Here is a 24,585-nt window from a genome sequence, read left to right on the forward strand (position 1 = left end):
TGTGGAGGCAAGCAGGCTGTCCTACAAACTGCTCAGAATTTCGGGAAGGGGGCACCAGGCTGTCCTGCGGTGCTGGGAGCTCTGTGAATTGGGACCAATTCAAAGAATGCCCAACTGGATCTGAACTGGAATTAAGATATACACTTCAGGTTTTAGAGTAGCTTTGAACTTCTCTCTTCTCATTTTCATTCGCCCTAAAATGGGGGTCCCAGCACCCTGGCAGTTGGCCAGGAAAGTTAAAGAGCCCTCCTTGCACTCCATCGTGGTGAATCTTAAACAGCATCACTTAGCAGTCCCCTTTTCTACACGAAGCTTTGCTCTCTACCTACATTTTCTGAAATGCATATTATTCTCAAGTATGAAAGTGACACTGAGACTGAATCTACAGAAACTCACATACATCTTGCGAACAACATTTATGTAAGAGCGCTATCCTTAGAAGGGCAGTGTCAACTTACTGTACTTTTACATCTGTATTTACTTAGCTAGCTACAAGTTATCACCTTCCTCCCCAAGGATTTAGAGACTGGCAAGATGTACTAACTAGAAATAGAGGCCAGAAGTCAGGGATGCAATGGGGTGCTGGACAAAACACTTACGCATCCTGCCTCAGTTTTCACACCTGTTAAATCTTTGTGAGAGGTACCTGCCCAGCCCTTTCTGAGGCTCTGCTATCTGTGAAGAGCGCTCCACCATTTCAAGGTTCATTATATAAACCAGAGTCTGGCTCTACTTGCTTTTAAGATACATAGTCCAATTCTCATTCTGGTCAAAGCTGGTTTCAGGATCTGGCGATGCATTCACAGGATGTTCTGGCCTCTGAGGTAAATGTTAGTGTAACATTTTAGGTAAAATTTAAACACTAATATTAGAAAAGGTAACAAACTGCCTTCATTAACTGGTAGTCAAGGAAACTACGACTGGAGAACAATTACCAGAACTTAAAAAAAAGTTTAATTATAGCTTTGCATCTAATCAGGAGGAAGCAGTCTAGACATCTCTGTGTAAACCTGGAAGCAAATGAGTGGAATCCACTTTACCGCATTCCTTTGGTTTAATTTATCGGGTTTCATAATGGGCTCTTTCTGCTCAATAAAAGTGACTCAATTTTAAGGCTTCTGGGTGCAAACCACACAACATTCTGTCCCACTCCTAAAGGGCAGATACACAGGTGGGTGTAGGCAGCAAAGTCAGAGCAAATGTCTTGGAACTTACTATGCACGGGAGCCTCATCCCTTAGGCTTGCTTCAGAGGCCAGAAATACCAGTTTCCTTTTTTAAAAATCAAGGAAAGGGATTCTGATTCTGGGTAGTTCGTGCTTTGTGCCTTTTAAAATTAGTTTTATTAAAAACGGGACCTTCGAAATCTAAGATTTGGGTCTACCTGCAGAAACGGAACACTCTGAAATTTCATTTTGGTCCTCTGCTATCGGGGTACCATGGCAACCAGGGCACTTTGAAGAGAGCATCTGATCCTGGTATCTAATGGAGGTAGATGGGAACGGCACCAAATGAGAGAAAAGCAGGATCAGTAATTGCAGTGACCTTGCAAGGCATCAGTGCTGGAACATCCTTTATCCAAGGAAAGATGGGGAAAAACCCAAGATTGCTACTCAGTATATAAAGAAGAAGAGTATAAACCACCTTTTATACACATTTCCAAAGAGAAAAGATTAAACAAAACAAAACGAGACATGGGACTTTTGGAAGCCCTGGGTCAGGGCACCCGGCAGGGGCCAGGTCTGTCTGCAGCCCTGCCTTTCAATTCTGACCGTGTCGGCGGCGGTGGCGGCAGGAAATGTTCGGCGGATGCAACTGTGCAAACTGAGATGGGGCAAGAGAGTGAACTACCAGCTTAATCCCGGACTCCCTGGCTGCCGCGCTTCCTATCTGGAGAGCTGGGAGGATGCGAGGTCCCCTGGGCCTTCCCCTTAGGTCTGGACTGGAGGAGGCGCACGCAGAGCCTGGAGCCTTCTCTCCGCCCTCACCTGGAGGTGGCTGACGATACAGTAGGGCTCCGGCTTGTGCAGCCCGCATGTCGAGGTCACTGAGAGCTTCTGTGCTCGGCCGATGAGAAGGTCGCCTGTGGCCGGATAGCAGCTGCCCTCCGCGCAACCGTAGCTAAACTCGGGTTCTTGGGCGCTCAGTCGGGCTCCGCACAGGGCTGTGGAAGGGGCACGCAACCGGGTAGGGAACAAGTAGGGAGCGGACCCCAACAGAAGGAATAAGCAGGAGCCAGGGCAGATTCGATTTAGAAAAAAAAAGCACAATACACAGAAGAGACACAATGGAGACATGAGGGAGGCAAGGACATGGAGAGGAGGGTTCAGAAAGCAGCACAGATACATCAGGTTTGTCCAACAGCCGACAGCATCACTCCAGGGAAAACCACCCACACTTGCGCCCACCCTTATCTGCCCTGAGAAGCAGCTCCGGCCACCAAAATCACCAAAGTGCAGACCAGCCACTTCGATTTGCCTGGAACTGGGCACAGGGAGGGAGGCAGGTGGCCAAAAGCCGCACACACGCTTGCGTGTGTATGTCTTGTGAACCCGCGTGCACGCAGCAGCCTGTGCATCCTCAGTGTGACAGTGCGAGTGTGCGCGCGGAAATCTGTGAGCCTGGGGGCGCATTAATGTGTGTGCGCGTGCACGCCTGGAGGTCGCAGGCGCTTTGCGGGGTAGGGGTAGGGAGTAGTGGGGTTCGCGGGAGACGCCACTTTCCCGAGCGAGGGGCGAGTGGACAGTCCCTGCGGCTTTGGACTGGCTTCAACGATTCGTCATTCCAGGGAAGCTCCCGGTCCAGCTGTTTCTGGCGCCATCCGGGGGCAAACAGTGATGGTTAATTAAAGCCACATGGTTCCAATCTGTTCCCAGGACGAAGCCTTCGCTCAGCTTAGGCACTTTCCTGGGAAATAGGCTGCCAGAGAGCCCTCCACGGCGGAGGGCGAGCCGTCGCCCCATGAAATCTGACCCCCCGCAATGGAGAGATCCACCGAGAACAGGAGGCCGAAGGTGCAAAGCCCCGGGCGGCGGCTGCGGGAGCACCCGGAGCTCTGGGCACAGCCCCCCAGGATGTGGTCCACGGCGATCCTCGCGCGCAGTCTTCGGCCACAACCGAGGGCGCTGGCGATTAATCCCAGTGCAGAATTTCCACCAGGTCCCCCTCCCCATCCCCCAGGCTCCCTCGAATCTGAGTCCGACGCCTCGGGTTTTCTTCCCCCTCGCCCAATCCCACCCCCTTCAGGGCACCGTTTCCCCGAAATTACCTAAGAAACTGAACGCGAACACCTGGAGCCGCCCCATGTCCGTCCCCGTAGCAGAGAAGACACGGCAGAGGAGGGGAGGGCACAGCCACCGAGCCCCCGGCTCTTTTTCCCCCGTCTTCCTTTCTGGAGAGGTGGAGAGAAAAAAGGCAAATGTTCAGAGAGGAAAGGGGCCCTCGCATTTCCTGCCGCTCCCACGGAAGCGGCGGGTGGGAGAGTGGGGAGGGAAAAATCGCACCGCCACTTTGTTCTGCTCACCCGGCGGGGCGAGTACTCTCCCGGCGCCTGGCAGCCCCCGAGCCCAAAGAAGGGAATTAGAAAGTTTCGCCCTGGGAGGAACCGAGGGAGGCGCCTCTGCTCATGCGCACACGGGCAGCCGGGCGGAGGGGGCGGGCAGCGGGCGGCCCCAACTTGGCGGGGAGGGGGTGAGGTCCAGGTCCCACCTCCCCCCTGCAGCCTCTTTTGTTTTAAGGCCGCCTCTGCGGACGCGGCGGGGTAGTGGCCCTTCCTGTTCCCAGCGCTGGACTGCTGCGTGCGGGGCCGCCGCCGGGCGCGCGTCCCGAGCGATGCGCGGGGGACGGGAGGCGTTGGGGCTGGTCTCGGAGGTAGGTGTTCAGGTCTCCGGGCGGGCGAGGGGGCTGGTCCAGACCTCCCGCGAGCTCGTGCATTTACATTTGTAAAGAGTGAGTCACAAAAAGGTGCCCAAGGCTGCAAACTCCCGCACGGAGCTCACGGAGAAGACGAGTTAACCCTTTAGAAAGAGGGTTGATCTGTCAGGTTTGTTCCCAAGAAGCCAAGCCCCCGGTATTGCTGAGCCCCGGCTGGGCGCGGCACCTGTGACGCCTTCATTCGGAGGAAGCGAAGTGTTCTTCCCGACGCTGCCTTTGTGCACCAACTTGGGATGTGCCTGGAGTCCCTGCCCACAGGTGGCTAGGGCATCACTGTGTTCCCGTCTGTTTTTAAAGCCTGTATTTCCCCCCATATCCAGACAATGGCTCGAATTCAGGTAATTTCTCGAACGACACTATTGTTAGTGACACCTTTCCCTTCTCACCTTAAGAGTTGTCTCAGCCACGAAGCTGGAGGTCTCTGGTGAGACTCACATCCACACCATCTGCACAAAGCACAACCTTGCAAATTCTAGACAGGAACTCCGCAGTGTACAAACGGTGAGGTGGGCCAGAGAGCCTCTAGCGACGGGTCTCCAGCAGCACTGTGGGTGACCTGACTGGTTAAATAAGGGGTTAATTTATGCTCACCCAGCTCCTGAGGGTTGGAGAGGGCAGAGGCTGGTGGTGGGTCTCTATCAACTTTTCTGTGAATTAGCCCAATTCTGCTGCCTTAGCAGTTGGTGGACTCAAAGCTTCATCTTTTGGTTCTCCCGGCAAAACTGCCCTTACCCACCACCTCCACTCCCCCACGAGAGAGTAGAGTTAGTTGTTCCTCCAGTCAGGAAGGTTTTGTTTTGTAATTAATCACCCAGGGAGAAGGGTTTAAGTGTCCAGTTGGTCAGCTTTTAACTTAGCTGCAATGAAACAGGGCCCAGGGAAGATTAATCATTAGACCATAGAGTAAGCTGCTTTTTGAGTTTATCTACATCTTTTCCACTGAGGGAGGCAGGGGCCTCAGGTCTTGGTGAGACATTAATTATTCACCAAACCTGCACAGACTCGGAGACTTGGGGTGCTTGGGGCAGGCGGGGCAACCCTAAGAAAGGAGGGTGCTGCTGTGAGAGTCCAATGCTGTGATAGTCTTCAGAACTTAATTGCAAACAAATATTCACAGGTCACCATCTTGCCCATTTGTGGAACTTTTGATACCCTGGTCCAAAGTTGCTTGTTAACATTTTTTCAGCCATACAGATCTCAAGCATCATTCAGCTCTGCCTCTTTTGGAGACTGGCCTCTGTTCTCACAGCAGCTGAGGCCTTCCTGCTATATGGCAGTTGGATCTGTCCCTGGTCAGTCTCCTTTCTTAGAGTGCAAGGCCTTACCTTCAATAATCTTCTAAAGCCCCGCTGCTCTGCTGACCTCTTCAGTCTCAGTAACGGCACCACCATTGAGAAAATTAGCCATTTTGGTTTTGCCCGTGTATGTGCAGAGGAGGAGTCTGTTTAACACTCACCTTCTACCACTCCATCTAAGGATTTGTCTGTCTCCATGCCACCTTTATCTTTTGTACTCCTGTCCTGGAAGACATCCCCTTCTCTTACCTCCTGAGAACAATGCTCTCACACACATACCTGCTCAATTCTCCCATCTTAAGGGGGAAAAAAAAAGCTTTATTCTGCACACTCTCTATTCCTTTCCTCCCTTTGACTTCATCGCCCAAGTTCTTGAAAGGATAGTCTGCACTGACTATTGCCTCCTCAAGTCCTGTCCTTTCTACTTACTAGCAACTAGCTATCATGGCCCCATCGCTCCAACCTCATTGCCCTTAGTTCAGTCTCTCCTCATGTCTGGTCTGAAAGCCCGCAGGAGCCTCCAGACTGGTGAATCTATTTCCAAACCCTTCCCTTCTCCAGTCTAACCCTCCAGCACATTGCCAGAAGGATTTTTCAGAGGCACAGCTTTGATTATATGAGTCTTTTGTTCAAAAGGCTTTAGTGGTTTCCCTCTGCCCACGTTAAATCTCCTGAAGTCCCCGACACATAACAGACTTTTTCTACTTCCCTTTTCTTTCTGCTACGTGGCCCCTCCTTGACCTCATCAACTTAGTGAGCTACCATGCATCTTTGAAGCCTCCACTTAAACAAGACGTCTCCCTCCTTCTCCACCCGACTCTGTCCACCAGCACCTTGTAAAAGCCTGTCACAGCATCAGTGACCTAATGCTCTAACTATTTGTTTGTGCCCTTATCTCCCCAACAGACAGTGAGACAGGGACCAGTGTTGTGTAACATTCCTTTGTGTCTAAACATTGTCTAATGTGACATGGGGCACATCTTATGTGCTCAAGAAATGTTTCTTGGCTGAAAATAAAGACTATTCTCCATGCTTTGAAAAGTTTCTTCTATCTTAAATGTCTACTTTCACCTAACAAATCTCCGGTCAAAGACAGAAGACTATCACCACCAGACTTGCGTTCATGTTAGGGATCCTTGCAAATTTCACTCATGAACAGATTTTTCCTTGCTGTTCTATTTCATATAACTTCCTCTGACGTCTGAAGATGTTACCAGTTTAGGAGGAACGACTCACTTTTGTTAGGGAAGCTGGTTCACTCTTCACTCCTGCTGACAGGAGCCTCCCGTCCCCCACCGGTACCTACCGGGCGCCACCTCCTTCAGCATAAGTCAGTCTTCCCTAGAGAGTCCTACAGCGTTCTGAGCGGCAGATGGGACTGCAAATTGTTGGCTGTATCTTCTCAAAGAGTGTGTGACAATCATCTCCCTGAGGCATTATTTTTTGCTTGGAAAAAACAAAAACAAAACCAAGAACTGCTCTCAAGATCACCTGTGTGTCTCATTTTAAATCCTGGGTTGACAGTGAAACAAGGAAGTCACATTTTAGACTTTGATCTTTAGGTCCTAAAACCTGGCTGTTTACGTTAACATTGTTCTCCTGAAAAATACTAAGTTTTGAAAATTAGATTTCAGTGTGCTTTGTGACATTCGGAATTCATCTAGAAAAGTTCAATGACCAGTAAACTTCAGGACAAATGTCACAGTACTTTTTAAATGAGTATGTAGGACAGTAATTCGTAGTTTTGTGTTAAATGTCCTTGCCTCTCAGAAGCTCTTTGAGGGCAAAGACTGTATTTTAGTGGAATTTGTATTCCTATAAGGTGGCAGAGTTTCTGGGGTATTGTATATACTCAGTATCTACTTGTTGCATTAATAATATAATTGAATAAACTTCACTCATAACCATTAAGAGAGCACAGAGGGGTCCTTACTGTCACCAGTCATATAACATGAAACCATCAGGGCCTGAGTCCGACATTCTAAGTCTCAGACCACACAACAGAAACTGCTGTGCGGGCTTGCACTAACGTCCCTCCACCTAGATTTGAGGTGACCAGTCCTTTCGCACAGTCAGCCCACCTCATTGGATGGGGCCTCATCCCTCTACGGGCTCCAGGCTGATCAGTGCCTTTCCATCTCCCTCTTCCCAGTAATTGGTTCAGGGATGAGTATGCAACTCAAATTTTCCAGTTAGGGTGACTTCTGGAATTTTTGTGGGCATCACGGGGATTTTCCTGGGAGAGAAGAAATCCTCCTTCTCCCTGGACTTAGAATTATATGGATGTCAGCCTGGAGCTGGTAGAGGCTGCTGGAGACTGGGGCCAACATAGAGGAAAGCAGAACCAAGGGAAGCAATAGGGCAAATCCTTCAAGACTGCCTTGATCCAGCTATGCCTGAAGGCAGCAGGTACTGCTTTAGCCAATACATTTTTTTCTGGCTATGTAGTTGAATAGAGTTATAAACCTTTGTTGTTTTTAGCCCGAGATCTGGGAGGTTTTTCTTTTTGTTTTAACTGCAAATAACTAGTTTATCCTGATTGGTTCAGGCAGGTCTTTATCAATACTGTCTTAAAAATAGTAAAATCTGTCTGTTCTTAAATATCTCAAAAGAAATGTCAGAAGTGAGAGAATCCCCAAGTTTGAGTGTGCTAAGGTAGTCACTAAAATAGGGGTAAGAAGGCCTCACAGGCTTTTTACAGGTTTTCTGCAAGGCTGCACACCCACTGCACTTCATCTCGCAACAGAGCAGCAAGATGATGGTTTACATCCAGTGAGAGGAGGGTAGAAACAACATGCCTCCCTATCTGTGCCCATGAATTGCAAAGTTTTTTTGTTTATATTTGTTATCCATATTTAACAGGAATGCCATAGAAACAACTCTAAATGGGGCAAGTTCTCTCAGTTCACTGTTTATTCTCTGTTTGTGGATTTTAGCATCTGGTTGCTAACCTCATTTAAAAATGAGTAGGAGAGATTAATGGCTGAGGTGGTAAGCCTGGAGAGCCTCAGGAAAGCTTTTAAATTTTTTTTAAAATCAGAGTCACAGTAGGATTAACTTAAATGTAGTCAATTAAACATTGTAAGACTTGAATATTATTCATGAGCCGAAGTTTCATTTTTCTGGCATATTTCTACCTTTACCTTAATTCATAACTGCTCTACCTAAAGACGGGCAGTAAGAACTTAAAAAACACAAGTACTTACCAATTCACAGAGAAGATTTAAGGCCTTCCAAAGTAAAGGTTTTGGCTTGTTTCTCTGATCAGCTTCTGTCACCTATAATATTTATATTCAAACACTTTTATTTGTGTACTTGGAAGTTTTAAGAAATGACTATTTACTACAGAAATATTTAAGATATTTTGTATCAGACACTTGGACAAAACACATTAGCATCTAAAATATGATATGTATTGACTGCTTTTTTAAAAAAAATGTGTCGAAAAATCAGCACAGGGAACTATATTCAATACCTTGTAATGGCCTATAATGAAAGCAAGTATGAAAAGGAATATATATAACACTCTGCTGTACACCAGAAATTAACACTGTAAATCGACTATACCTCAATTAAAAAAATAACAGTAACAAATCTTTATTGAAAAATCATGTATGTCAAATTGAGTAGGCAGCTAACACTTAGTGGTTGATGGTTATTAACTTTTAGAAAAATTTTCCTTCATTAAAGTCAATCCATCGCTTTTGCTTATAGCAATCTACCTAAAATTGTATTTTAAGGATTATTTTGAAGTATTTATTTCAGCTGGTGGTGTTACTTCCCTCAGCTTAACGATGTTGAAATTCAGCACTTGCCAGAGGAGGAGAAAAGGAGTTCCTGTGTTTCAGTTATTTAACTTCTAAATCCTCCTTTTCTCTTTTTTAAACTCGATTCCTTCTCCATTTGAAAAGTCAACTTTAGCTCCTTATAAGCCTCTGAAGTCCCTGCTACATCTCCCCACGGGTTTCTAGTCCCATCCCTGGCACACAGTGGGTCCTTAGGAAATGCTTGTTGAATGGAAAAGCCCTTCTTATTTAACCTTTATTTTTAAACCTAGCAAGGTTCAGAAAATATCTCTGTACCAAAGGCTTGAAGTGATAAACTAGTCTACTCTCTGGCTGCAAACCTATCTCATAGTTCTGGGTTGTTAATTATTACATAGGGTGATCCAGGAAATGGAATTTCATCAGCAAGTTAAATGGTCCACATTTCATGGCTAATATTCATGGTTAGGACTAGGCAAAGATCCTAATTCTCAACCCAGAATTTCTACCAAAGAAAGAGGAGCTCTCTGCTCTGAGCACATTTCAGAAGTGATGGAAATGCTAGTAAAAGCCAGCCCCACTCCCCGAGCAGTGGTCCTGCCTCATTGCCCCCACCCTTGGCTTTCTAGAAGCATTAACGTTCCAACTGCAGCTCCTCTAAAGGAGTAAGCCTGCTCTTCTGGAAAGAGCATTTATTTTACCGCAGCTGCTGCCAAGGCTGCTAATCAGATTTATGCAGGCCGGCCCACCCAGAGCTGAGTGGCTGCGTTTTGATCACATCAGAAACAAGTCAGCACTAGGTCTCACTCCAGGCTTGGGTGCTGCTTCACATAATGGGATGCTTGCCAAGCAGAGAAGTTATAGGATGTGTTTGCCCTTTTCCACAAGGCTAATAAATGCTATCAACCTGCAGGATGGAATGGTCTCTCAGTGACCCTGTTTGGAAATTGTGGAATATGGAGCTGACAACGGAGTCATCTACTCAGAGGACCTTTTAATCCAGGTGGGGATAATCCCCACTAATTGGCTGACCTTTGACTTTGGGAACCCCACCATCTGACTGACTATGACCTTAAGCCTTAGCAGCGACATGCATCAGTTGTTCTTTAAGATTTCTTGAGCATTTATTGTGTGCCAAGCACAACTATGCACTAATGGTGTGTATTCTACATTTAGAGGAGGCCAGAGTGGTCTTGGATGTAGGCACTACTGGTAAAGATCAACAAGGGTTCAAGTCTAAGGTGAGGGAAGAACATTACAATTCTCTATTTCTGTAAACATATATACATGAATTGACAAGGACAAAGTTCTAGGAGACAGAGCAAATGGGTATTAGTGGGTAACGTGAAGGAAATTTCAGAGAGAATTTTGGGATGTGAGTTAAAGGGAACTTCTCCGTCATTTGTAATGTCTTATTTTTTTTTTTTTTTAGTAAGAAAATGTGTGTCTATAACTGGTTTAATTAAGAACGACAAAAAATCTAATCAAAAGTCTTTTTTGTTAAAAAGTCCACAAATGACTTACGCTGTAGAAGGTGTGGAGAAAAGGGAACCCTCCTACACTGTTGGTGGGAATGTAGTTTGGTGAAGCCATTATGGAAAACAGTATGTATATTTCTTTAAAAACTGAAAATAGACTTACTTTATGATCCAGCAATCCCACTGCTGGGCGTATATCCAGAGGAAACTCCAATTAGAAAAGATACGTGCACCCCAATGTTCACAGCAGCACTATTTACAATAGACAAGACATGGAAGCAACCTAAATGTCCATGGACAGATGACTGGATAAAGAAGTTGTAGTGTATACACACACACAGCCATACTTATCATCCACAAAAAAGGAAATAATGCCATTTTCAGCAACATGAATGGACCTAGAGATCATACTAAATGAAGTAAGTCAGACAGAGAAAGACAAATATATGATACCACACATATGGAATCTTTGAAAATGATAATGAACTTATTTACAAGACAGAAAGACTCATAGACATAGAAAACAAACTTATGGTTACCATGGGGAAAAGGCTGGAGGGATAAATTGGGAGTTTAGGATATGCAGATACTAACTACTATATATATATATAGTATATATATATAATAGACAAACAAGGTCCTACGGTACAGCACAGGGAACTATATTCAATATCTTGTAATAGCCCATAATAAGAATATAAAAATGAACATGTACAACTGAATCACTATTCTGTACACCAGAAATTAACACAATGTTGTAAACCGACTATACTTCAATTAAAACAGTCTCTTTTGCAAGTATAAGATGTTATACTTTGAGTCAAGTATGCTATATCTGTTGACTAAGTCTGGGTTCTTCTCTTGAAATGTAAATTCAAAGACCTATAGAATTAAAATTATTTCTTGTCACTAATGGATTTACTGAATGACATTACAGAGCTGTTAACAAATTGGGACCATGTCCATCACTTCTCTGTGTGCCCATTTCCTTATCTGTGAAAGGGGTACAAAGTTCAGATGCCTAAGCACGTGCGCAGGCTCCTTGTAATCTGGCCCCTACATAACCTCCTCGCTGCATTCTCAGCCTATCAGCATCCCACCCCCGCTAAGCTCTAACTTCAATATGCTCACCATCCTCCAAGCCCTGTTCTGTGGCTCATCCAGGTCCTTCTACCTGCAATGCTTTCTCCCTCTTCTCTGCCAAGCCAGCTTTCACTTGTGTTCAAAATCCACCTCTGATGCTACTTCACATGTGGAATCTTCTCAATTCCACTGCCCAGGTACAATACTAGGACATGAGCTTATTGCAGGTCTTTCTAGATTGTTCTAGAACAGATGAGCCACGCATGAGGCCACACACGTCCTCTCTCTCACTCACTGCCATAGCCCCAACGCCAGCATGGCACAGAGAACACTGCGGGTGTGCAAATGAGTATGCATGAAATAAATGGTTGGTCTATTAACATATTTTGTGTGCACTAAATTCCAAGTTCTCTGAGAGCATCCTGCCTTCCCCAGCGCTGAGCACAGACCTCCTCGGGTATTTACTGCATGCATTCTCTCAGTAAGTGCCTGGCACCATGCCCAGCGGGCTTTCTGGGGAGAAATCATTCACAGGTAGTTCTTTAGCCAGAATGAGTCATACTCAACACCCATTAGTACTTTAAAAGAGCACATAGTACATTTAATTTTATTCCATTGGAAATATAAAAAAGCGAGCAGTTTGCTGTGATTTGGACAGAAGTGTCAATAAATTTACAGTGTAACTCAATATAAATAAACTTGCTCTGTCCCGTAATGTGCAGAGTGTAAACCTGCATGAGGATTACTGAGCAGTGACTGAATTTGTTTTTTTAAATGGAGGTGCTGGGGATTGAACCCAGGACCTTGTGCATGCTGAGCATGTGCTCTACCACTGAGCTATTACCATCCCCTCCATGATTAGCTTTTTAACCATTTCCTTGGCTTCTATGTTCTAATCAAAATATGGTAAGCTGTTGTTCTGTTGAAAACTGATTTTTTTTTTCTTAGAGGAATGTGTTTATGTAAATGCTTAAATCTTTAAAATTGTCTGTGTATTAATATGCCTCCCAGAGTAGGTTGTAAGATTTCAGTTGAGAAAATTTAGTATATACACATTTTTCTCCATCTGCTGTATAGCATGTATGATGGTGGTCTGAAGGGTTGAACAGAACTGGGATTTTAAAAAGAAAAAACACATCTGAGGGGAGGGTATAGCTCAGTGGTAGGGCACATGCTTAGCGTGTACAAGGTCGTGGGTTCAATCCCCAGTACCTCCTCTAAAAAAATTAACTTACTTCCGCCTCCAAAATATATCATATATGCAAACTACTATATATAAAATAGATCAACAAGGTCCTATGGTATAGCACAGGGAACTGTATTCACTACCCTATAACAGCCTATAATGAAAAAAATATATGTATAACTGAATCACTTTGCTGTACACTAGAAACTAAACACAGCATTGTAAATCATACTTCAAAAAATTTTAAGACAGCTATCTAAATAAATAGACTTCTTTACATTGATTTGTAAGAAATGTTTGAGCCCCTCTTTCCAAAGGAAAGCGATTGTTTCTTTCATCCTGAATATTTGATTTTTCCCATTCATATTTTGCCTTCCCTAGATGAGTCATAATGCAGTCATGGCCAACACAGAGCTAAACCTGAGGTCATAAAGATCCCAAATGCTTATCCTTTGATATGAAATGTTTGTACAGCTTCTCCAGGATTGGAGCTTCTTCCCATGGTACGAATCCCTGGAATTCCTCAGACACTACAGTTTGGTTGCTAGATTTCCAGGCTCCATTTAACTTCTACTCCTTTCTAGAAAGTTCACAGTATGGTGATACCTTTAATAGGGTCAATTCACTGAGAATCAAGGAAAAAAAAAAAAAAACCCGGACTAATTTAGATACTGACTTTAAGAGAGGTAATAATCTGGATGGCTGTTTGGTTATTATTAGAGTCCTAGAAATGTTTCTACCATGGAGAACTAATGCTTCCAACCAAGTATTTCTGTTAGTAATAAGGTTTATTCTCTTTTCTTACATAACCAAATGAATTTATTAAATATATATTATAATAAATTTGATATAAAACTTCATATCTAAAATCAGGTCTAACCTTATTACTTACAAGTTACATTGTAGTCCTTTTTTTTTTTTAAAACCACATGGAAAGTTGAGGAATGAAAATAACTGAATTGAGTGCCTTTAACAACGACAAATACATGCTCATGTAATTGGCTATTCTCAAAAGACACACCAGTCCAAAACGAGTACACATTTTTGTTCACTAACATTAAGGATAAAGTATTCCTATTTGGTTAGCGACTCTGACCTTTGTTTTCTTTCAAGCAGGACTTTCTATGAAGTACTAACATTAAAAATACTTAACTTCTTTTAAGTTGAGATATAGTTTACAATGCTGTGTCAATTTCTGGAGTCAAGCACAATGCTTCAGTCATACGTGGATATACGTAGATTAATTTTCATATTTTTCCCCCGTAAGCTACAAGATATTAAATATAGCTCCCTGTGCTATACAGTATGAGCTTGTTTATCTATTTTATATATATTAGTATCTACAAATCTCAAACTCCCAGTTTATCCCTTCCCACCCCCTCCCCCCCCGTAACTGTATGTGTTTTCTATGTCTGTGAGTTTGTTCTGTAAAAAAATTCATTTGTTTTAAAATGAATATTCTAAGACAAGCCACTTACATACAGAGACGGGCTAGTCCAGTTTAAGAAAATGTCCTGCTGTACTTCATGGTCCATTAAATAGAGCCTAAGACCACTTAAAAGAGCAAGTTGTCTGGAAAGGGGGTGAAAGGATCTATTTCCCTTAGCACCAACCTGGGCATTTTTGCGCGGTCTCCTTGGGTAAGTTCATCTCAGTCCTCCTCAGAAAATGAGGGAATGGGACTAGGGAATTCTTTAAGTCTCTTGCATTTTGGATTTCTTAAACCTTTTCCTGAGCAAGAGGCAGCATCAGGGAGCACAGAATGTGTGAGAGGTCCAGAGACAGGCTAGCACTTCTGATTGTCATCTTGTCTCTTCCCATCAGAGGCAGTATCTTCCCCTGGTAGGTTTTACTGTTTATTTTATTCTATTAACTGAGCATTTTGTGGGCTCAATATTTCAAAGTCTTCACTGCAAGGAAGTTACCAGGACTCAAGATTAGATTTTAATTCTTGGTGCCACATTGGGATGACTAGAGAGCACTCTGAAATGTCATTCCTAATCTATTACCACTGGTGAATGTAACAGAAAACGCAACCAACCGCCTCTCCCTCGCCTCCCTAGCACTTAAGAACTCTGGTTGCCTGTGGAACGGTGTTGGATATCACTACCCAAACACTTTACTGTTTAAAAAAAAAAATCACCAATTCCATGACCATGAAGAGAACACTTTCATCTCTGTTCAAAAACCCTCTATGTTCTGATGAGTATGTTTAATATCAATTGTGGTAAGTTGCTTTGTGTAATAAAGCTCACTCAGCTGGCAGGCTGCTCAGGCAGAGGCACGCTGCTAGAGCAGCAGAACCCTTTAGCACGGCCACTCAGAGCTGTGGTGAGTCAAGTTAATGAGTACATGTAGGTTCAAGTTATTCCCCAGGAAAGAAAAGGCTAGGTGCTGATGGATGAGTAGGTGTTTCGAGAAATTCTGCTTAGGCTGCTTTATTTTGGACAGAAAAAAAAAAAAATGCTCCTTTTACTCTCATGAGAGAGAAAACAGGAAAGGAGGACAGCGATGGTCTCCTGGTAAATTACAAGCAGGCAGCTCTTTACTAAAAGCCTTAAAGCTTATAAGGGAAAAAGCCTGTGAGAAATGTGGTCAAAGTTTTAAAATTCTTCACTTTTCTGAAGCAACAGTCAGGGCTGGGAAAGAACTTTTTAAAATTTTAAATTTTTTCCCCCTTAATGGAGGCACTAGGGATTGAACCCAGGACCTCCTGCATGCCAAGCACGTGCTCTACCACTGAGCTCTACCCTGTCCCCCAGAATTTTTAGTTAGAAGCATAAAGAAAAAAATTTTTTCAAAGTCCATAGCAGCACTTAGGGAGATGGGGGCTGGCCAGGGCAGGAAGGAGAATGGGCATGTATGTGCAGGAGTTTGTACACAGGAGGGTTTGATTAAACTAATTTGCTTAATCACTAAGGATTCCTGAGAATCCTACAAATTCTAGTTGCATTTATATAAATTTTGCGTACATCTTAAGTATATGTAAATACGTCTATATATTGAGTATTTATAAAATTATGTTTTCAAATGTGTCCCTTAGTGAGTTATGAACTCATCACTTTTTCTAGACAAAGCCTAACTGAATGGAAAGTAGAGGCTGTCCTTGACCCCGGCTCAATGAGCTCAGCCTGTACACTACTGTTGCTGCCTGTCTGAACCAGGACCTTCACGGGGGAGAGGCTCACCCTAATTGATGGCCGTGTGACTTGGAAAATACTAACAGCCTTGTGAACAAACGGGGCAGAGGAAAAGCCAGAGTGACCAAGAGCAAAGAGAAGAGACTAGATTTGAGAGGCAAGAGGAAGGAACACAAGAGTGGAGGGTTGTGTGAGCTTGACTGGGTAGGGGAAGAGTTTCCACAGAGAGGATTTTTACTAGCTGCTCTAGAGTGTGGTCTGTTACTGAGCATGGGAGTGATGGGGGAGAGGATTCTTTGGGCTTTGTATTCTATTCCCATGTGACATTTTTTTCCCCTCCACATATTAAAGATTGGAATTGTCCTCAGATACATTTTTAGAGAGTTGAATCATATGGTGAGCTGGTTTCATATTCCTGGTTGAGAAATGTCTAATTCAACAGTGGTCCAAGGACTACCCGAGTCGCCTGCAATTTAGTCAATTTATGGAACTAATATGTAAGTGAGCAAGTGTTTAGAGGGCTCTGCGCTGTGCCAAGTTCTATATAGGACACAGAAGTGGCTGAAGACATACTCTAGGTCTTCCTGGAACTTACTATCTGGTTAGATAAAGTATCTTAGCCAATTGGCAACGTAAGAGAGCTTCGTAAGAGCAACGTCAGAGAAAGGGCTTTGAGCTAGGCTAAACAGAGACCTTCAGGGTAAAGTGAAGCTTCCCTTAAGGGAAGGTGAGGTTGGGTGGAGATAATTGGGATTTCAAGGAGGGCAGTGCTACAGGAGGGAAATGCAGGTGTAACACATACAATGTGATAATAAGCATGTTTTAAAGGATTTTCGTAATACCCACTCTTCTCAAAGCCCTTTCACGTGAGCTGGCTGTGACCCGGGAGGGTAGGCCAGGTATAATTGCTGGCATTGAACAGCTGAAGGAAATGAGGACTTGAGATTCAGAGAGGTTGTGAATCACTTTGGGGGTTGTAGGGGAGAAACCAGGATTTGAACTTGTCACTGGACTCTTGGTTCGCTGACCCCATCATGTGGGGCAGAGAGGGGCCTGTTGTAGCTGCCGGAGATGGGCTGGAGTCCCCTTAGCATCCCAGAGGTACTAATAAGGAAGTTGGTTCAGCTGCTTTAAGAGGCCAAAGTCACAGTAACATGAATAGGAGGGGCTTGCTTTTCTATCACGTACAAGTTCAAGCTGGCAAACAGCGCAGGGGAGGCAGGCCTAGACAGCTCTAATCCCCAAGGTCATTGGGCCTCTCCAGATGGTGCTGCCCCTCCTCTGTGCCCTGGGAGGCTGATCTACCTGGTCACATTAATCTTCTCCCTTGATTTAGCTAATGGGAAGCACTAGCCAGAGATGGGACATGGGCAGGAGTGTGACAGCAGAGCGTTTATGCCCCAAGACCGCCTGCAGGGCTGGCAGAGTTGGCTGCATCTGTCCCCCAAGGGTCACAGGTCCTGCTGAGGGCCCCTCCTACACACTCCGTCCTCAGTGTGTGGTTTCTACCCTCTCCTCTCACCCCGCCGAGGGCGGTGAGAGCCCTGCCTGATGCTTGATGGCTTTCCTCCACCCTGTCCCCATCTTGGTAAACAGTTCCTTACCGGACAGTCCTTACTGAACGGTCTCAATTCACGTCCTTGTCTCCTGCTGGGACCCTGACTGGTCCTGTTACTTCACCAGCGTTATCCTCATCTCCATGGTTACGTCTCGCTCACCGTATTCTGGCCCAAATGACTGGGAAAAATACAAATGAAAGGCATACGCATTGCCTTCTGCTGCTACAACCAAACACCACGAACACGGGGGCTTAAAACAACAAGGCTTTACCTCACAGTTCCGCAGGTTGGAAGCCCCACCCCAGGTCTCATCGGGCTAAAATCAAGGAGCTGCACGGTTGTGTTCTTTCCTGGAACCAGTGGAGGAGAATCCCTTTCCTTGACTTCTACCAGCTTCTAGGGCCCACTTACCTGCTTTGCTTCAGGGTCCTGCTCCTCCAGCTTCAAAGCCGCCAACACCCACGCCGGAGCTCCTCCCGCTGGCGTCTCTCCCTTTCGCTGCCGCCTTCCACGTTTATGAGAGTTCGTGGTTCCACTGGGCCCACCTGGGTAATCCAGGCACATTGGCCTGTCAAGGTCAGCTGATTTCTAGATTGGTACCTTAATCCCACCTGTAACCCTCATTGCTCTTTGCCACGTAATAGAATATACTCAGCAGGTTATGGAGATTCGGCTGTGGATGCCTTTAGAGGGGGCATTAATCTGTCTACCACAGAGGAGGACGGCTTCCTTTAAGCTTGTGCCTTTGAAGTTGCACACAACACGCTCACTAACGTCCTACTGGTCAGAATCTAGTCACACGGTCCCACTGAACTGCAAGGGAGGCTGAGAAACAGACTAAGGAGGCAGCCCCGCGCCTGGTGAAACCCGGGAGGCGCTCTACCACCTAAAGAAAGAAGTGGGACGTCAAAGAGCAATTTCTAGCCTGTTCCCCACCAGGCTCGTTTGTTCTCGCCAGGATCTACTTTGGGTTTTCCCTCACTTCATTTTAGCCCCCAGGTGCTTTGGCTAATTTTGCTCAGCCCACCCCCCACCAGCCCTGAGCAGCCCTTCTCCTGGGACTGGCTTCTAATTTAGGAGAAGACATAGAATTGTTTCCTAAATGAACAACTGCAGCTACCTCATAGTTACTTGTTTCTTGATCTTCATAATGACTGTCCTAATGATGTCCCTGATCTGCATAATGAACTCATAGATGAGCTGCAAATGTTTCTACCCAGTCTCTGGTAACAGGGTTTCCCCACACTTACTGGCCCACCCGCATCCCTTGTGACCCGCCTGGCTCGCTGCACCATCTTGCTCTGCCTTCCCTATTCGCATTCGGTGTCTTAAGCCCTCTCTGCCCGCCCCCCTCCCACCCCCCCGCTATCGAATCTTCCTGTCTCAGCCTCTACTCTCCTGGTCACTATTCCCAGTGACCTTGGCGCCTGGCTCCTGCCCTTCTTCAACCTCTGCTCTGAGATATCAGAATTCAGTCTAGACTTCTCTCTGTTGGTCTCTCATAAACCTCGACAGATTGCCCAGCGCTGGGTAGTTGACTCAGCATTCACTCAACTCAAATTCAGGAAATAACAGGAATAATTAAAATAGAGGCAAAGGAAATGTATGCATGTTGATGCATGGAAGTATTTTATAGGAAGAGTTAAAAGGTATCTTCTAATCATAGTCTTGGTTGACTAACACGTGTAGGTGCTTTACACACTCTCATTTATTTAATTTGTCTTGTTTTTGGCTACTTACATCAAATTCTCTTTCTTAGATGGAAGACAGAGCCATGCTTTCTACCATGAAAGCTGGTGAAGGATCCTACAGATCTAAAACCAAGAGTGGAGATACGTGTGCTGCTGCTCACAATTATCGCCAAATACTCACAGGCGACATTTTACTCCCTGTACCTACGACTTTGGGCTCTTGTCTCTATGTATGTTTTTTAACTTCATGACACAGCAGTTGTTCCACTGAGTCGGAATACATACCAATTGCTAGTTTTTCAGGTTCCTCATGCTAAAGGACACAGGCCAAAAAATAGGGGGTGGGAGATTATAATTTTAAGTGGCATAATGGATCTTGATTCTTAAAGGGACACGGAGCTGCTGGTACACAGTGGCAGCTGGGAGGGGTGTGGCTGGGGTTTAGACTTTAGTCCTGCCATGTCCAAGGGGAAAATATAACGTAGGAGCAGTCTGCCCCATATGTGCAGGACCTTTCAAGGCTTAGAATCCTCAGGAAGGTTTGAGTAACTCTACCTGGCAAAGAGGTGCTTGCCGAAGACAGGACGTGGAATGAGTAGTAAAGAAAGATCATAAACCCCAGCTGGAGCTCCTTGAGGTGTTGCAGAAAGGAAGTCTGCAAACTTAATCTGTGTTTCTCAATATGTGATGCTTTATATGTACTTATATTTTTCATTACAAAATATATTTAACTTTTTTATTCCCTTTTCCCCGCCCAACTATTCCATACTTGGTGCATGTTGGTAGTGAATTGTACTGTTTTGATTATGAGTTCGGTACATCAGGGGAGACTTGTTAACAGAAGGGGAAAAGGAGCGGAGTGCAGCTGGAGACCTGGTCTTAGAGCTGGATGCACTGAGTGCTGGGACCTTGGGCTGGTTCCCCTGAAGACAGGGTGGATGTGCTTTCAGACGGCTGAGTGAATGAAGCATTATGTTTGGTGGAAACACTTGTTCTTGTTTTAGAAGAAAAGATGGGATGAAGAATGTATTATGATGTGTTATTATTTTTTCAAGATTCCACACATAAGTGATATTACATAATATTTGTCTTTGACTTACTTCACTTAGTATGACAATCTCTAGGTCCATCCATGTTGCTGCATAATGGTGCAAACTTTATCTGTGGAAGAGAAAGGGAGATGTATTTTATTATTTTATTTTCTGGCTGAGTAGTATTTGTGTGTGTATATGTATGTGTGTGTATACACACACACACACACACACACACACACACACACACCCGCATCTTCTTTATCCAGTCATCAGTCAATGGACATTTAGGTTGTTTTCATGTCTTGGTTATTGTAAATAGTGCTGCTATGAACATTGGGGTGCAAGTGTCTTTTCAAATTAGAGTTTTCTCCAGTTATATGCCCAAGAGTGGGATTACTGGATCATACAGTAACTCTAGTTTTAGTATTTTAAGGACTCTCCATACTGTTTTCCATAATGGCTGCACCAAACTACATTCCCACCAACAGTGTAGGAGGGTTACAGTCTTATTTACAAAACAGAAACAGACTCACAGACATAGAAAACAAACTCATGGCTACCTGATAGGTGGGGCCGGCAGGGGTAGGAGGCTAAACTGGGAGTCTGGGATTCACAGATACATACTACTACATTAAAAAAAAATAGACAAACAACAAGGTCCTCCATGTTTAAGATTATTTTCTTAATATACAGGTTTAAGCGGTCTTACGATAGATCTCACTATCCATTGCCAAGTTACTTTGCAATGTATAAGAGAGACTGTTTCACTGAATCTTGGCCTCGGTCACATCTTGAACAACTGATACAGCAAGGAACAGAAGTTAAGACGATTTATCTGACGCTACTGCAGAATGAGATTTTTTCACACATGTACATTTTTAAAAAGATAACCAAAGCTTATTATTTTCAACACCAAAGCTTAGAAAGCATAACCACTTTTTAATTGCAGTTTTTCCAAAGTACATCACACACTGCCTAAACTCATCAAACTGCAGTCCCTGGAGGCGCACAGGGACGATGGGTTTATCATGCCCTTGCAAACGATTCCCCAGATCACTTGCTTTCCTCGTGGCCGTGGCCGGGGAATTTTCTGTCTCTCCGGAACTCAACAGCCTCAGTCAGAGGACAAACTCTTGTCTCTTTAACCCTTTCCACATTCTCTTGCCTATTACTTGCACAGTCTGCCCCCTGAAAAAGGCAGAACTATCGAACGTAGCTATTGCAAACCAATAACCACACTTTTGTAAAATCATTTGTGCAAAGTCGAAAGTCAGTACCCTAGTGGGAAAGCTGGAGTGTGCTCTCCCCCTGCAGTGGAGTGAACAATCATAGTTTGTGATAGCTATGTTCTTCGACTTTGGTTCATTCCGTGTGCTGTTTGCTGGTGCAGGCTTCCAGAAGTCTCAGTGTTGGATACAGGGAACATCACATATTTCGAGAGACAATTCCGCGGTGGTCCTTCCTTTAGAAAAGTTTCATTTTATTCTTCAGGATTGCCAGGGAAACCACAATTCTCCTTCATAACCTCCATTTTAAGAAATTTCCTATTTGTGTGTCATCCTAAAGCCTCTTTGTTGAATTTTTAAATGCATCTGTTTTGAGTCAGTCCTTGATGGAAATGGCTCCAGCTGCTTTTCCTCTTTCATACATCAGCATTGATGTGTCTTATTTCTTGTTCAAAAATGTGGGGCCAAATTCCCTTGAAATAATCCCTCTGGAGGAGCACTTTCACAAACAGTGGCAATGTGTTCTAATTACATAACATTCATGCCAAAAAAGAAGTTAATATGAAATCATAGATCCGTTTTGAAATGAAACAATCTGATCTTTTATACTAAAACAATAACTACATGATTTCTGGTCTTTTAAAAACAAGTAGCAGATTTTACAGCAAAAATGCTTGCAGGCAAATTAGGGAAAGTAGCTCAATATTTATCTTCTTAAATATTGTGCCAGTGCCATTTGTGGAAAACAGAATCCTTTGGTTTAGAGAACTAATATGAGGGAAAGCGGGTGTTAAAACATGTTACATTTTGAATTGTATGCATTTTATTCAGAACAGAATAATAGCTTTACAGATAAAGTAAATCCAAATAAAAATAAAATATAGGACAATCTAGATTGAGACCATCCATATTTATTCCACTCTAGTATTAGAGATATTTAAATTTATTTTATTGTGTAAAGAACATTTAACATGAAATTTACACTCAATGCTTTTTAAAGTGTGCAACACACAATTGTGGACTATATGTATAATGTACAGAACTCGGAACTTCCTCATCTTGCTTAAATGAAACTTAATGCCCATCAATTAATATCGCCCCAGTCCCCACTCCCCAGCTTCTGGCAATTTATTTAATGCTAGGTCCATTTGACTGACATGAGTATTAGTGAGTAGAATACTTCTTTATAGATTTGCACTTGTCATGCAGTTAGAAAAGGAAAGGAAGGCGAGAGCAAAGGTTTCTGAAACCAGAGACAATCTCTTTACATTTCCCTTTCTCTTCCACAGATAAAGTGGCTTTTTCTTGGCCAAGTTTCACTGTGCAGCCACATCCGGCAAGGAAGGGGTTGGGGGAAGAGACGCAGAAGAGGCTGACCGTTTGTGTTTCCCAGCTTCAGCACAGCTCCAGCACAGCACAGCACAGTTTGCTCATCAGAAGCCAGCAAAGAAAGCACAGGTGATTTTTCACTTGAACTCTGCCTAACTATAGCAGGTCGCATATTTGTTTTCTTGCTCAACGATTTCATTTTTAATGGCAATGACTTGATCTTCCAACTATTTCAACTGAACAGCTTTTTCTTGTCTACTTAGATTCAAATTTTGGACCTTCTTTTCTAAATCTGAAAGAAGAAAACGAAGTAAATGATATACTTTCAATTGACCCATTCCTCCCGGACATCCACGTTACACCAAACACCGGGATTTATGGGTCCCTTAAGGACATGTTTAGTTTTGTGTTTTGATCCAATGGATAAAGCATTTATTTCCACCAGACTTCTCAAGATTTGCACACAAATCAGCGAATTGATATTTGTGTCAGAAAAGTATTTTCTATCTGAAGCCATTTATCAATGTGAGTCTAAGGCTGGTTAGCATTCATTAGAGATGGAAAGACAGGATAAGCCTTGAGTGGACTTGGTAACGCACTGTATTTCCCAAGGTTTCTTCTTGCTCTTTTAACTTCATTTTCTTTGAACATGTGTCTATCACTTCAGGGTTTCCCAATCTTTCAGTAGAAAGGACTGAAGACACTTTTTAAAAGACATTTTCATTTCTTCATTCTTCTCTGCTGACTTTCTTCTTTTTTTGGTCATATTCACTAGTTTGTTGTATTTTTTAGATTCCACGTATAAGTGATATCATACAGTACAGTTCTTATCTTTCTCTGCCTGATTTCTTTCTTTTTGTGGGGCCGGTAATTAGGTTTAATTTATTTGATGGAGGTACTGGGGATTGAACCTAGGATCTCATGCATGCTAAGCATGCACTCTACGCCTTGAGCTATATCCTCCCCTCTTCTCTGCTGATATTGGAGTCCCTGATGCCTTTCACTCTTATCTACCCATGAATCCATCCATCCATGCATCCATCTGTCCGTCCATCCATTTACTTACCCATTCTTCAACAAATACTGGGAATTACAGTAAACCCTAACAAGGAGCCCACAGAGTAGTGGATGGAAGAGGTACAGAGAGATACAGTTCATAGTCAGAAAGGAAACTGGCCTTAGGTTGAAGTAGAACTTCTACAAGAAGGCAGGCTAATGCTCCACTTCACGTAGTCAGTTTACACTTGGATACCCAGTTGGTTTGGGGTAAGTGTCAAACTAGCACGTAGCATGTGTTTAGAGGAAGAAACCAGATTGGTGAAGAACTTTGAAATCGTCTTGTGAACAAAAAGTGAATTAACCAGCTATGTTTCATAGAGAGAAGATTCAGGGCACGTGCTATAGCTATTTTCATGTATTTGTGGCCAGAAAAGCAGAGTAAATGTGCTTTGGGTCCTCCTGAGGAAAGAGAATGGAAACAGCAGGTGAACGCTCCCTGGAGGAAGATTTTGTCTGACTATCAAGAACCTTCTAGTAGTCACAGCAGTTCAAAGACTAAGGAGCCACCATGGAGGGTGGGGAGCATTCTGTCATTAAAAACTTTCAAAGGCAGGTCATTTTGGATTGAAAAAGGAATTAAGCATTGGAAGGGTATTTGTACTGAAAGAAAAACCAGAGCCTTGTGTTTCTACCAAGTAAGTTAAGTAAGATTGTGCTGGTTGCTTTTCATCCCCCCGCCCATCCATTCTTCATCCTGCTCTGTGTCCTGCAAAGCCAGCTCCGTGGATGACATCACCTGGCTCTGGCTTTCGTTCACACTTGGCTGCTGGACGGCTCTGAGAAGCGATGGCAGGGTGGGGGCGGGAAAA

General features: G+C 44.0%; 2 protein-coding genes and 1 long non-coding RNA gene across 3 annotated transcripts in view; all 3 read right to left on the reverse strand.

Moving 5' to 3' along the window:
- LAMB1 (laminin subunit beta 1) overlaps nucleotides 1–3,681 on the reverse strand; it is a 67,083-nt gene extending 63,402 nt beyond the window's left edge. The window contains 3 exon segments of the mRNA XM_032484231.1: nucleotides 1,988–2,163; nucleotides 3,268–3,390; nucleotides 3,523–3,681. Of these exon segments, the coding sequence (XP_032340122.1) occupies nucleotides 1,988–2,163; nucleotides 3,268–3,304 (213 nt within the window). The 5' untranslated portion in view covers nucleotides 3,305–3,390; nucleotides 3,523–3,681.
- A 2,765-nt stretch (nucleotides 3,682–6,446) lies between these two features.
- On the reverse strand, nucleotides 6,447–18,080 carry LOC116665045. The gene is made up of 4 exons (XR_004321633.1): nucleotides 17,849–18,080; nucleotides 17,483–17,615; nucleotides 8,434–8,505; nucleotides 6,447–6,673 (listed from the first exon to the last, which is right to left on the reverse strand). It is a non-coding gene; the product is annotated as an uncharacterized LOC116665045 (long non-coding RNA).
- Nucleotides 18,081–22,292: 4,212 nt separating this feature from the next.
- The window catches only part of LAMB4 (laminin subunit beta 4), a 98,863-nt gene continuing 96,570 nt past the window's right edge, over nucleotides 22,293–24,585 (reverse strand). Inside the window, 1 exon segment of the mRNA XM_032482961.1 lies at nucleotides 22,293–23,009. Within this exon segment, the coding sequence (XP_032338852.1) occupies nucleotides 22,870–23,009 (140 nt within the window). The 3' untranslated portion in view covers nucleotides 22,293–22,869.

Source organism: Camelus ferus, chromosome 7, assembly GCF_009834535.1.
Source record: "Camelus ferus isolate YT-003-E chromosome 7, BCGSAC_Cfer_1.0, whole genome shotgun sequence".
NCBI classification, from domain to species: domain Eukaryota; kingdom Metazoa; phylum Chordata; class Mammalia; order Artiodactyla; family Camelidae; genus Camelus; species Camelus ferus.